General features: G+C 38.6%; 1 protein-coding gene across 1 annotated transcript in view; it reads left to right on the top strand.

Moving 5' to 3' along the window:
* GALNTL6 (polypeptide N-acetylgalactosaminyltransferase like 6) overlaps positions 1-15,104 on the top strand; it is a 451,816-nt gene that overhangs the window by 357,281 nt on the left and 79,431 nt on the right. The window contains exon 5 of the mRNA XM_069855784.1: positions 10,138-10,323. Coding sequence (XP_069711885.1) covers positions 10,138-10,323 — 186 coding nt within the window. The remainder of the gene's footprint in view (positions 1-10,137; positions 10,324-15,104) is intronic.

The raw sequence follows: 15,104 nt of genomic DNA, 5'->3' as shown, positions 1-15,104 counted from the left end.
TACTGTGAATGAAATCAAGCTAAGCTACATATTCATCTGCTCTGTTCAGCCTCCTGACCTCAGTAATGCTAACTTTTTCAGGCTGTGGCAAAGAAATGTGCATTTACTGTTGAGTTTGGAGGTTCTTTCAACTTTAACAATCTGTAGTTGAAATCAAAATGAAGGTACTATTTGGAAGTTTATATTCATTGAGGTACAAGTGATGAACAGAACTGCTGCACATCCATGATATTCTCCACAGCTTTGTAGTATATTACCCAAGGTCTCTGGCTCATTATTAATGTCAAAAGAAAGAGACTGCATTTTAGCTTGCCACGAGCCAGCTAACCCAAACATCACAGCTGGGAGAAAAAGTTTACAAGTGATTGGCACAAATGTCTCTCTAAACAGTGCTACTTCCAGATCAGCAGGAACTACATAGCTTTCCTCAAGTGCCTTTATTCTTACATGTGCAAAACTGTTCAGAAAGAATGAGTTATCCAGTGCTGAAATTAAATTGTTTTAAATTTTGCTCTAATTTATCAGTCTGTGTCAGACTTAATGACATCTAACAGTTTTAACAGTACCTGTCTGCCTTTGGAACTTGTGTTGGAGTCTGACATGGCTATGGATGAGATGCTAAAGTCAGCCTGGCAGAAAACCTCCCCATCCTTCCTCCAGGGTTACTTAGCCAGGACTTTGGATATGGATATCTGAAGACCAAACACTGTCACACTCTCCTATGTGAGAAATAAAGCTACAATGAAAAACTAAAAAAAAAACCTAAAAAAATACCTATTGGGCAACTATTGGAAATTGCAGTGAACGAGAATGTGCAACCAACCTGAAAAAGATGCTACTTACATCTTTGAGAAAGACAGAGGATCCACTAGCTGTGAACCAACAAGCTCACTGCCTGGAAGGGTCACGAATCGTATCCACTTGTTGAATAGTGCTTAGCCATCAGCAAGTACATGAAGGACAAGAGAATAATACCAGATAGTTGTCACGTGTCCACCCAACTGCAAATTGTGTTTGAACAGTCTGATTGCCTTTTGCGATGGTAGTGGTCAAGGAAGGGTGATAGATATAACTTACCTTGACTTCAGGAAGTTCAAGTCCCTGCATCATTCTCATTTGTTGCTAGAGGAAGCATGGGCTTCACAAAGATGGTTAGGTGGGTTGCTGGACTCAAGGGGCAGCTAATCAATTACTTGATATCTGTCTGAGAGAATATCACAGGTAAGTACTGGAGGTAAAGTATTAGGGGCAACGTTAGTCAGTATCTTCGTCAATAACCTGAATGATGAGACAAATCCTCAGCAAATCTGTAAATAATACTAAAACAGAGGAAGTGGCTAACACATCAGATAGTACGATGTCAGTCCAGAGAAGTTCTAGAATTGGGAAAGATAAATCTCAAGAAGTTCAGCAACAAGTGCTATATTTTGTACCTGGGTGAATAAGCCTATATACCAGTAGAACTGCAAGCTGTCTAGCTGGTATGCTGTGAAGGACTTGCAAAAGTCATGGTGGTAACCAGGTGAACAGGAATCATAGGATCACAGAATACCAGGTTGGAAGGGACCTCAAGGATCATCTGGTCCAACCTTTCTTGGCCAAAGCACAGTCTCCAGTTTTGAGCTCTGCAGTCCAGGAAGGATGATGAAAGCTAGAGATTAGCAAAAGTCTAGCAAGACTGTCATGGGCCAAAAGCTTGTGCCCTTTGAGAAGAGGCTGAGGAATTGACTGCCTGAGGCACCTGAACACATATAAGTCTATGGAACCTGATGAGATGCATCCCAGAGTACTGAGGGAATTGTCTGATGTGGTTGCCAAGCCACTCTCCATGATATTTCAAAAGTCACGGCAGTCAGGGGAAGTCCCTGGTGACTGGAAAAAGGGTACAAAAGATGACCCTAGGAACTACCTACCTACCTGTCAGCCTCGCCTCTGTGCCTGGGAAGATCATAGGACAGATCCTCCTAGAAGCTATGCTAAAGCACATGGAATACAAGGTGGTGATTTGAGGCAGCTAGCATGACTTCATCAAGGTCAAGTGCTGCCTGACCAACCTAGTGGCTTTCTATGATGGGGTAACCATGTAAGTGGACACGGCAAAAGCAATGGATGTAATCTATGTGGACTTCTACAAAGGCTTTGACATGGTCCCCCACAACATCCTTCTCTCTAAATTGGAGAGATATGGATTTGATGGGTGGACTGTTGGGTGGATAAGAAATTGGTTGGATGTTCACATTCCGAGAGTTGTGGTAAGTGGCTTGATGTCGAGATGGAGATCTGTGACAGGTAGTGTCCCTCAGGAATCTGTATGAGTACCAGTGCTGCTTAATATCTTCATCAATGATATAGATAGCAAGATCAAGTGCACCTTCAGAATGGTTGCAGATGACACCAAGCTGAGTGTTGCAGTTGCCACACCAGAAGGATGGGATGTCATCCAGAGGGACCTGGACAAGTTGGAGAAGTGGGCCTGTGCAAATCACATGAGGCTGGGCCAGGGCAATCCCCAGTTTCAATACAGGATGGGGGATGCTGTGATTGAGAGCTGCTCTGCAAAGAAGGACTCTGGGATGCTGGTTGATGAGAAGGTTGACATGAGTTGGCAATGTGCGCTTGCAGCTCAGAAGGCCAACCGTATCCTGGAATGTATCAAAAGTGTAGCCGGCAGGTTGAGGGTGGTGATTCTCCCCCTCTACTCCGCTCTTGTAAGACCCCACCTGGATTACTGTGTCCAATTCTGGAATCCTCCATATAAGAAGAATATGGAACTCTTGGAATGGGTCCAGAGGAGTGCCATGAATATGAGGGCTAGAGCACCTCTGCTATGAGGACAGGCTGAGAGAGTTGGGGCTGTTCGGCCTGGTGAAGAGAAGACTCTGGGGCAGACCTTATAACAGCCTTCCAGGACCTGAAGGGGGCTATAAGAAGGGGACTTTTTATGAGGGCATATAGTGATAGAAGAAGAGGGAATGGCTTTAAATTAGAGAGGGGAAGATTTAGACTAGGCATAAGGAAGAAATTCTTCAGGATGAGAGTGATGAGGCACTGGAACAGATTGCCCACGGAACTTGAGGATGCCCCATCCCTGGAAATGTTCAAGGCCAGGTTGGATGGGGCCTGGGGAGTCCTGGTGTAGTGGTAGGGTTGGAACTAGATAATCTTTAAGGTCTCTTCCAACCCAAACAATTCTATGATTCTGCTAGTCTGTGCTTGTTTAGTCTGGCAAAGAAGCAGCTAAGTGCTGATCTAATAGCCGCACACAGCAGCTTGAATGGGAATTGCGCAGATGGCAAAACCCAATTCCTCCTGGTACTGACAGATGGTACAATAAGAGGCAATAGCCTCAAGATAGACCTTGGAAGATTCAGTTTGAACTTTAGGAAAAAGTTATTCACCAGAAGAGTAGAGCAGCACTAGAATAGCTTAGCCAGAGGTATAACCAGGGGAATTTTCCTTCTTGGAGTCTTCAGCTTGGGTAGAAACACTGGCAGCTGACCTGGTAAAGCCTTTGCAACATTTCTGTGCCCAACAAGCATTTCCCATTTCCAACCAATCTTCTTCAAATAAGAAGCTTAAAGGGAAACTGGAAGAAAGGTAGTTGATGTACCCAAATTCTTATGGTCACCTTGTATTCTCTCTTCAGACTGATTTGCTTTAATAGTAATATATATGCAGACAGTGAAAGTAAAAATAATGGCAATGCACTGGAAAGGGCTATATTTTTCGTTGCAGCAACAAATAGGTGAATAATCATAGGACCCTAAGTTTCCTTTATGTATTTTTTTCAAGCTTATGCCTTAAACTAGAAAGAAGTATTTCACTCATCAAAAATTTAAGCTGAGGTGTTCCAGGAAAAATGTATGCTCAAGGCATTAGGAAAGGAATAAAGGATATTCTTGCTAATTTCCCTGGGAAGATACTCTCATCTTGCATAAAAGGACATAAAGTGATGGAGGTCATTTTCACAATGCGAGCCATGGATTTTGCATAAATGTACTTTCGGGTTTATCTGTGCTTATTTGTCACAAAGCTTTCTGCTGCTGGCTAATGAGAAAAATCTTTTTAAGCTGGCCTCATTATTATAGCATTTCAGAACAGCCATTTGACTGCTTTAATTTTCACTAACAGAAATAGTCACTTTGAGATTGTTTTACTGACCTAAGATCACAGATTGCTATGGTTTTGGCCACATTGCTTCTTCCCATATGCCTGTGCTCATGTAACAGGAGAGGCTAGCATGTGTTTTCTACTACTGCAAGTTCTTCTTGAACTGTTTTTACATGACTCTCCCTGGGAAAGGCAGAACAGCTCAAATTACGTACTTCTCACTCAATTAAAGTTAAAAAGAAACAGGTTTAATTCAAATTGTTTATCAGAGTACTTAGCTGGCTCTGTCACTGTTTTTAATTATTTGATAAGTTGGAGGTCAATGATACTATAATAGAGGTTTTCAGTACTTGGGGACAGAAATTAGAGGTGCTATAGGGGTGGAGAGGGTTAACTGTTACAAGCACAGATTTGGGATGGACCTTTCTGGCTGTCCAGAAGAGGGGCTTAACAAAAGGTTTTATTTTCTTTGTATTGTCCTTTCTCTTTCATGGTCCATGCTGCAGTCAAGCAAAAGTCCTGAAGAGCAGCTCCAGCTTTTTCATCTTTTAAGTCTCTCTTAGCACCTTCTCAATAACCTTGGAGGAACATTGCTTGTCACATAGCACATGTTACCACAGGGTACCAGTGTGATAATGAAATATTCTCTGTAGCATCCCAACAGGAGAGAAGAATTGCAGTTCTGCTTTTTACTTTGATTTTTTTTTTCCTGACAAAGGCAGAATCTTTATTTCCAATTTATTTCTGGGCACCAAATTAAGTAACTGGGTACTCTGCTTGAGTAGATCTTTAATTACCATGACCAGGCAATTGTATCTCTGCTGTTCTTCTAGAAAAACTACTTCAGACTTTAATGAAGACAGAGAAGACCCACACCAAGCAATTACAATGGAGAATTTGTTTACAGGCTATCACTAGAAGAGGCATAATGCTTCCCTTTATCATCACTTGTCATAGTGGTGACAGCCTGTAAAGCTCCTGCCTGTGTATTATTCTTCATTTGTCACCACCTGTGCCAACTCTTGGCCTGGCAGGTGCCTGGCATGTGTCAAACATATGATTCATAGGTTCATTTGTTCAACACTGTGAAGAAAAGGATGATGTATTTTCTTTTAAATTACAAATTAGACGTTTACTCCCCATACCTAGCGACAGGGGCTTTGGCTTCTTTATAAACAAAATGCACCATTTATAGCTCACTGTAGAATTTAAATACTGGCTTTTCTCTCATGCCTAATTCTGAAAGTGAAATCTGTGTAATATTACAGCATTTAAATGAAACCATCCTTCTTCTCTCGTTTATTGTCATGGCAAGATTGCTTGAAATGTTTTCTTTGGTAATAAACATGTAGAATGTATTGTCCTTTGGACATTTAAGGCATTTTTATATTACAGGTTGCTTTCTATTCTAAACACCACATTCTAATTTCTTTTAGAGAATTTCTTTAGAATTATAGTTTTGCTCTGACACTGATCGATGAATGTTTACTTTGGCATTTGAGTTTACTTGCATCTAAGTGTATATGTGCAATATATAGGTTTTGTGTGTGAGATGCTTCTTGTGGAGATAATACTAGCAACACAATAATTGAAAATGAGAAAATGCATTCTTAGTATAGGAAATAAAATATAATCTCGTTTTCTCTTCTGTGAAGGAAATTTATGGAGTTCTGTGAAAAAAGGGCAATTTATTAAAGTATTTTGGGGAAATGCAAGGCTAAAAAACTTAATATTTATTAGTAATCGCAAACACATAGATAATTTCTTAATCAAAATTATTTCTACACAGAGAATGCTGAAGACTTATCTGGTCTGTTTTAAGCAACATTTAAGCTGTGAGATTCCCAGGTATTGTCTTTGTCAGAGCACCTATATCTTCATGACCCCTGTCTCAAACACTAGCTTTTTGTTTAAGTAGCTAGCCTTTAAAGCCAGCTGCCGACTGCAGGTCCTGCAGAATTGCCTTTTTGCTTTAAAGAGTCTCATCTATGATAATACCATTATATTGAGGTGTATGGGAGGAGTTTAATAAGTGTGTCAACATAAAGATACATTTTCACTACTTATATAAACAGTAGAAAATAGTGCAGGTTTTTTTTAAAACTACTGTTCGACTATCTCGGACTGTTACTTTATGTTTATGCTTTTAGAGATTGGTAAGATCTGAAACAGGTATGTAACACAAGACATTGCAAGGGAAAATACAATAAGAGACCGTTTAAAAAAATCATTACTTATGGATCTAAAAGGGAATTATTTTTCTCCACTTTAAGATACTCTCATTCTCACAACCATATTGGAGTTAGTCATTGAACTTAAATACTTCATGATAGTTTTGTAGCTATTGAGAATTTTTCCCAAATAAATTCCCAAACTGTCTTCTTGTCCAAATCTCAAACCTAAAGATACCATAGGTATTGTAAGTGACATCCATTTGACTATGTCATGACTTATTATAATTATTAGGTTATTATAATACTAACATGTAACTATTTTAACAAAATGTCACAATATGTTTAACAATATGTCATTTGTGTAACTGTTCTAGAAAAGTTAAGACTTGTTACTTCTGTTTTCTTCCTGATTCCTTCCAGGTACATCTAAATGGGGATATATTTAGAATTCTATGTGAACGTGACATGCAAATTTTGTTTTTATACTTCTGCTTTTCTGCAAGTTGTTCTTTGAGTGACAAGGAGAAAATAATAAAATTATTCAATCATGGGACTAATTGAGTAGATGAAAACAATTTTGGTATATGTGATTCTGGCATCAAAAGATGTGTTGGATGTTTTAATGCAGTTCTTCACAAATCAGATGACACATTGAATAAAATGTGTGAAGAGCTATCTGAGAGAGAGGGAAGAAGGCGGTATAGACAACTCTTGTTTGTTCCATAGAATTTCAGGTATTATTCTAGCCAGAAAAAAAAAAAAATCAATATTTGAGAGATCTCTTTTCCTGAGTTTGCAAGGAATCTGAAGCAATGAAAGAACAGTAGGAATTATCATTGATTTCATGGAGTTCAAGCTCAGATGCAACTGCTGACATTCAAATTATATTATTCAGCTCTTTTGTTATTTGGCAAGTGATATGAGAACAGAAAAGAATGTATCATAATACGATAGCTTACATCATCTCTCCCTGGAATGTTTTCCAGAAGAGATAAGCACTCCGCTTTCAGAATTTGCTCATTGCAAGGTGTGAAAGGAGTGAAATCAAGTCCTTTGTATGAGACTGAATTTCACTAAATTTGTTTGGCCCAAGTGATAGCCATTAAAATGCATGAAAAAAGAATATTTTTATTAGTTCTTTTAAAGATCAGTGGTGACCATGTTCAAAATGTCTGTTGCAAGGGTCTTGCCTTAACCATTGTGACACCTATCTAGTGAATGGCCAGTTCAGGTGTGCCTTGAATTTCTGTACAGGCAACGGAGAGTCTACCGACACCACAAACAACTTACATTGTCTAAGTAAAGCTCCTGCTTCTTTCCACCAGATGCATTAGGTGCTTCATTGGTAGCTGTCTTCACATACAAAGAGGGAAACTTTGTATGACCTAGAACCAGGCCATAGGGAACAGTAAAGCAATCTTATCTGATATGTAGCCGAATTCAGAGCTGTACAGTAGGACCCTCTGATCAGCCAGAGTCTCATCAGTGAATCCACCTTTGAGAGGAGGCAGGTGAAGGTGGACGATTTGCACTATAGCCAAGGTGTTAAGTGATTGATCACACAGTTGGAGAGCTGTGTAACCTGAATCTTTTTATTAGTTGTCTGTACAGTGTGGTCCTGCTCTTGGTGCAGGGTTCGTATGTGCTATTCAGTTCAAACAAACTTAAGACTTGTGTGGAAGAGATCAGAGGGGAAAGGGTTAGATAACATTCCACAGTGTCTGAGGACTAACAGGAGCTATGGTTAGCTTTCATTAAGTTTCATTTACTTTGGAAATGTGGAATATCCTGTCCTTTTGAAACTTTCATTTCTCATGGCTATAAGATGATGCAATTTACAATACAGAAAAAAATCCAAACTGGCAGCCTTAGCAGACTTTCTTAGATTACTTGCAAGGTCTTGGTATCTTTGTTTTTAAGGTTTATTTCTCTTTTTCTATATTCCTACATTATGGGAATAGCCTCAATGGAGCTTATAAAAACAGGAAAACAGTTTGATAAATATACACTTTAGACAGTCTTTCACTTGGGCATGAGATGATCTAAGACTTGATTTAACCTGAATTTAGTCACAATTCTGAATTGTAGCTGATAGCTACAATGAGTCAGAGTGGCACACAGCCCTTGTCCCATGGATATTAGTGGTGATACAAAGATCGTCATTTAAAGACACAGTACATCTCTTGTCATTGTAACCACTGGGGGACCATGCTGGGTTTTTTTATTGAGTACATAAGTAGCAAAATGGAATGAAAAAAAGGGATACCTCTTTTCCTCATGTTTCAGAATTAAAACTTTGGTATTCTACAATTAACCACAGAGTAGAAAACAAAAACATTCAATGCTTACTTGAATGTCATTCTCTTTTTTTTTTTTTTTTGCCTCAGACTTGGCCTTCCTCATTTGGTCTAATGGGTCAGCAAGTCTCCAAAGCATTCAGTTTCTCCATCCCAAAACCCCTAGCCTGTTCTGTAAACCTTGTAGGCTGATGTTCCCAGCTCTCAGGCTTCCTCCTCTTTGGTGTCAATGTACATCAAGACTCATCAGTACATCCTATGTAGTACTCTCCAACTAAATATGTAAAACTACACACTAATGTTTCTACTCCTCCCTAATCTGCAGGTAGATTTGGAAAATCTTGTGCATTGGTCAGCTAAGAAGGAAAGGAGCAGAGATAAGGACTGTGTCCCAAGAAGCTTTTGCTCAGTAGAACTCAATTTTGTTTTAACACAAGACCCTGCATTCTCTGCACTGTGACAACTTGGCTTGTTGCCTTTAATCTATGTGTCAGCCAGTGCACTGCTAAATGGTAGCCCTTTTGGGTAGTTGGTAGCAAACTTCTTGCAATCTCTAGTGAGGCAAGGTCTGGATCAAGGCTTGTACGACAACACAAGTCCAAAGAACTACAAGCTAATGTAAGAAGCAATTAACTTGGCAAATGCCTTTCAGTGAGACTAAGCTTTCAACACCTAGCATCACTAAATGTGGCTTATCGCTAGTTTTAATTATTGGAGACTAAGCATTTCTTGCTCTTTTCCTGCAAAATGAAATTAGTATATTTTTCCAAAGTAATGAGTCTGATAAGCTGAGGTGTTTTATCAAAGACAAAAGATCGCTATTTCTGTGGCAGATGTAATTAGGAAGAGGCAAACTTGAAGAGTGTTTTTATGGTTTGTTTGGGGTTTTTTTTTGATTCTTAGTATGTATGTCTAGTCAGAAGAAAAGACATTCCCAAAGATGCTGCATTGTGATACAAACAGAGACAAGTTATGCAGATCAGAGAATCTATCAGATGATCTATATTCGCAGCTTAATTTTATTAGGAAGTCAGCTGTCCTTTTGCTTCATGCTGGTATCCACCTATGAAGATCTTCACGTCTATTTCCCTTCCCATTATAAAAACTACCTAATAAAGCTAATTTAATATTTGACTTTTTAAAAATTGCTTTCCAAGCATAGTTTTTCATAATTAGTTGTTATAGGAAACCCACTTGGAAATGACACTGCTTATAAAAAAGCATGCCAGAGTGTTTATCTGGCCTTGGGCTGCAGGAACAAGAGGATGGATGAATATCCTGCAGTTGTTTTGGCCACGACTATATTGTGGATGGCAGGTTGCCAGTAGCAACTGCAGTAAAAGATCCAGAGTGTCAGTGTCTTCCTCTGTGTGATAAAACAGAGAACATTTGCACTTTCCAAACTGTCTCAGAGAGGATTTGTGGCAGATTTTGGAGGACTTGAAGTGACAAGAGATGGAAGTAGATAAGCTGCTTGCAGGTTGTATGCCATCCTGTCCTTCTGTTGGCTCCTCCAGGCCTGGCACCACTGACGCTTTTTTTGCCCTTCTTTCTAGAACATTTAAAAGAGAAGCTGGAGGAATACATGGTCCGTTTTGCCAAAGTGCGGATTGTACGTACCAAGAAACGAGAAGGGCTTATTCGGACCAGACTGCTAGGAGCCTCGCTGGCTAGAGGAGAAGTCTTGACATTTCTGGATTCCCATTGTGAAGTCAACGTGAATTGGCTGCCTCCCTTGCTTAGTAAGTGTATGAGCATTCATCAGCCACAAAAACTAGAGCATATAGCATAGCTCAAGTAATCAAAGCTATGTCCCGCAATAAGCAGAACATACACAGTATAGAAGTGCGTGGAGCTCTGCTACAGTGTATAAGACTCAGTATGAGAGACAACTGAGAGAAAAGCAAGCAGTTGCATTTTATGGTTCTTGTGACTAAAAAGCTGGTAAAATTTTGAAGTATCACTTTGGCCTATTAGAGTTACAATTAATTTTGTTATTACTATACATCTGAAAACTTCCGTTATGCATATATTATACTTCTTCCTAGTCCTCCACATTCCAATAAAACAGCTTTTCTGTAAATGTATCCAAGGCCTGAGAGTTAAATCTAATAACAATTGCATTCACAATAGGAAGCTTAGGAAAAATGATTTGTTATTGACTGCTTTGCTGAATTCCAGCTGCAACTGGCAAAGCTCCATTAGTCAAAGGAATGGGAAGAATCAATAGTTGGATTTCACTTCAGAAAATAATGTCCCCTTTTCTTCAAAAGTCCCCTTTTCTACCTGACTACATGCAAAGTCTATGGGCTTTGCACAGTGAGTGCTTTTATGCTCACAAAACCAAAGAAAATGTCCAAGTTTACTATTAAAGAAATTTGTATTCATTACAGAAGTATGCGTAAGTACATGACAGGATAGAATTTCACCAATTAATGATTTTTTTTTTGTTGATTTTTGTTGCTAGGACTGGTTTGGCCACATAATAAGCTGATAAACATTTGCAGCCAAGAAGAGATGCTGTTCTGCTAATGAGTTATTGCTTGAGACTAAAAAACAAAAGCAAAAACCTAGTTTTTCTTCAGATGTGTAGCAAGATAATGTCCAAAATTCCAAACTTACAACCTTTCTAGCTTTCAGATCAAATTACACATGCAGTCTATCCCCTTGTTGTGCCCTTAATCACAACATCAGCATCTTTAAAAGTAACCTCCATGTCTTCATGTAAAGTCCAAATGGCATAAAGGAGCAGAGAGAAATCCAAGTTTCAATAAGCCTTCTACAAATAACCCTGACAAGTAGTTGGTATACACTCTATTATAGTCTACAGCCACCTTTCCTCTGCTCTCTGATTTTGCCCCATCATGGATAATACATTGCCACTAATCAGAAATTCTGAAGAAGATTCTCGCTCTTGTCCTCTGAAATCTTTTCCTGAGTTACTGTAAATGAGGTGTAACCCTTCTATTTTGTTAACTTAGACATGGGAAAACTGCAGGTTGCAAAATCAGTTCCTTTTCTTGCTTTCTTATCTGAAATGAAGGTGTATATAGCTGGACTTACCCTATAAAAACTGAAAACACAGAATATTCACAAATGCATTTAGGTTGCAGTTGGGTATTGAACGGATGGTCATAACCCTCAGCCTCAAGCCAAAAAACTGGAAAGATAAGAAAAGCTTCATCTGCGACCAAGTCACAGTTCTGCTTAGTTCTCTAGAGGAATGAGATCTTTCTTGTTCCACATGTAGTAGAAATTCCCTTAGCTAACCAGCCAGAGGATCTAGAAAATAATCTGGAGGAACACTGGAGCCTGGGATCAATACACTTTATTTTGAAAGAAAAAGTAGATCGTTACGTGAAGAAGGACAGAGAATGAATACACCACCAGTAATTTAAAGATTCCCTGTGCCCTATTTTCCAAAAGGGATTAGAGAACTTTCTCATAACAATTAGGTGGCAAATATTTACTACACTGAAATCAGATGACACCTGGCTACTAACAATAGTAAAGTTAACATGTTTTTGCAAGCATTTATATAAAGGTCTATCCTGTGATTCACTCAACACTGCATTTGAATGAATATCATTCAAGGAAACCAGAACACAGAATATGCTATGTATTTATTGCTTTGAAGATGCTCTATTTTAGCTCTGATTGTATGTGCCATGTGTAGTGAAACATCCTCAACAAAAGCCTAGTTCAGCTCTGCAGTGAAGTCTGCCAGTCTTCACAGAGGGGCAGTGGTTTCCAGTGTTCCAAACAAGATTCTTTTTTTCAAAATGAGACTTTGCAAATAGATGGAGAACCAAGAGCAACTACTTAAAGGTGGTTCTAAAATTTATTATATTTAGCATCTAGCTTACATTTTCAGAAGTGACTATCACCCTTTAGGCCAAAGTAAAACTGAGTTATTTCAGTAATTGTTAGGTATCTAAATAGCTTTGTGGAGCTGAACTGTAGTTGTTTCCACTTATAGTCCCTTTGCTTTGTTTTCTTAAAAGCAGGAGCAAAATGGCTTTTCTTTGAGCTTTATTTGGTTTATTTCTTTAACTTATATGGGATCCTAAATTGAGATAAGCTACTCTGAGATCTCAGCAAGTTTCACCTGATGTTGACTGAGCAGGCAGCTGTAGGTATATAAAAATCCTTGCAAACACAGCTGTTTGTTATCACTTCTCAGTAGTATAAAGTCAGCAGAAGGAAAGCTCTGAGTTGATTTCTAGTAACTGTATTTGTGAGCTTAGTGGTGTGTGAAGTTGCAGTTACTGCAGGTTTAAGGCAAGGAAATGAGCAGCAAACTAGCTTGAAAGAAGCTGACCCAACTTTCCTTCTGCTGATGGTGCTCACGAGAGGAGTAATAGAGAAGATGAACAATAGATCAGTAATGCCAAAGGCTACTGCAACCAGGTTTGTCAAAACAGATTTTTTTTTTTTTTTTTTTTTTTTTACTGACCAAGATCGTGAAATTATTGTGGGAATATATCATGTTTAGCAAATTGCCAAGACACCTGCTAGCTATATCTGTCCCTCTTCACAACATTTATATGATACATTGCTTGCTAGTAGGGCAGGCTGAGTGTACAAGTGCTTTTGACAACTCAAATAACAGAGGATGATTTGCTGAGCCATTCAAATGTTGTCATCATCTGTAATTACAAATTTAAGTAGAAAGCTAAAAATATTTTCAGTGTAACATTGGTACTTTAAGCAGGCCAATTTGAAACAAGGACTTGAAACTTAAAGCAATGCATTTTACAAAAGAGAAAATATTGGAAACTCTTGTTTATTGCCACATATGCACACTCAGCTTTATGAAAAGTGTTGAATTGGAATGTATGTGTATATATTGTTTAAAATTGCTAGGAAGAAGGCTCTGAGCAATGTTCCCTCTTGATCCCGTGTTTTCCTTCAAATCGGCAAGATTTATACATGTAAATGATGCTTATCTGTCTCACTTTATCTGCAGCATATATGTAATGGAATAATGGATCGATATTTTCAGACCACTAGGAATTTGCGAGAGGCAATGGAAAAGACTCTGTAAAGTATGTCAGCTGTGACTTTCAGGCTCTTGTGTTAGGAGCTGGTGGAATAAAGAGCAGTGGTTGGCAAAGAGCAGCATGTTCATGTCTGTAAATCTATGTTGCTAGCACTCCTGTTAAATGTAAGTTAGCCCTACAGCCCTTTTTTCTGTTTCCTAAGTTTGAATTAGGGCTGCATTTAAGCCTAAGAAGTAGGTGTGCAAAATTCATTATTTTAGGCATACTGAAAGAAACATTGAGGCTGTAAGTTTGGTTACTCTGCCTTTTGGTGTGCATGACTACACACACCATGGTTTCTTTAAAAGTCAAGATCTTCGTATGGTTCCTCGTCATCTCTAAAGCGTTTTTGAGGCTGAGAAGCAAGTTCTGCAAATGCATACAAGAATGGGCAGGTAAGCATCATCTTACTTGCAAAATTCTTGCAGAGTTGTAGAAATTATGTCTGCATATGACTTGGAGATTTCCAATCCTCCAGTGTATTTAAAGGAAGCAGATTTTAGAGATCAATAGAAAGATGCTAATGTATAATGAGTCTACCTTTGACCTACTTCAGCCAAATCAATCCCATTTAGTTTCTCTCTTCCAATCAGTTTGGAAGTGGGAGATCAGAGACAGATTATAAACCCTACAAGTATTGCCAGGAAAGAGATTATGTGAAAATGACTTTACAAAATGATTACTGATAACACTACACAGTATACCAGTGAATGTAATTATATTTGGCAATAGCAACAGTAATGCAGCTGTCATGTCTAACATGAGTTTCCTAGAATTTTGTGAGGGCCTGTGCCTTAAATTTATTTCACTATTAAAGGATAAGGTTGTAAAAACCTGCTGAACTTCCAGACACTTCCAGATTTCTCACTAGCAGTCAGCATTGTTCCCCCTTTTGTAGCCTCTAGTAACAGATGAGAATAAAGGCAAAAACTGGAGATGTTTTGCTGAAATGATATTTTTTCTTAATTTCAATACTTCATAAGCAAGGAAGTGGAATCTATTAGTTAATCAGTGCACCAGCATTATCTGCCTTCCTATATAAGTGTTCATTCCACACTTAGGCTTCTGATTTATTTTTTAGGGTATTGTCAAGCACTACTGAAATCTAATCCTTAAACAAAAAATCAGGTTTTCCACATAAGCCCAACAATATATTACATTTTTTTTAAAGAATCTAGGCTACCATTGAAAGAAAAAGATTTAATATGCTTGGAACTTTGAGGTTTTGTTTTTCAAGGGTTCATAGATAATTTTTCTACTGTCCTTTCATCCCAGCACAGCTGCGAATTTCCCCTGTACTTCCTCATTTCTAACCATTGTTCTTTGGCCTAGTTCTTGCAGTTGGAATATCTTCTTTACATTTCTTTTCTGAGGAGCTATATGGGATTAAGCAATAGGATTCACCAAAGCAGGGTCTGGTGCGCCCTGTCCTTATACTAGAGATGGGAATTTTATTTAGACTCACAGTTCTAAATTTTTTT

This window comes from Phaenicophaeus curvirostris, chromosome 4 (assembly GCF_032191515.1).
Source record: "Phaenicophaeus curvirostris isolate KB17595 chromosome 4, BPBGC_Pcur_1.0, whole genome shotgun sequence".
Taxonomy (NCBI): domain Eukaryota; kingdom Metazoa; phylum Chordata; class Aves; order Cuculiformes; family Cuculidae; genus Phaenicophaeus; species Phaenicophaeus curvirostris.
This window is presented reverse-complemented; position numbering and strand designations above follow the sequence as displayed.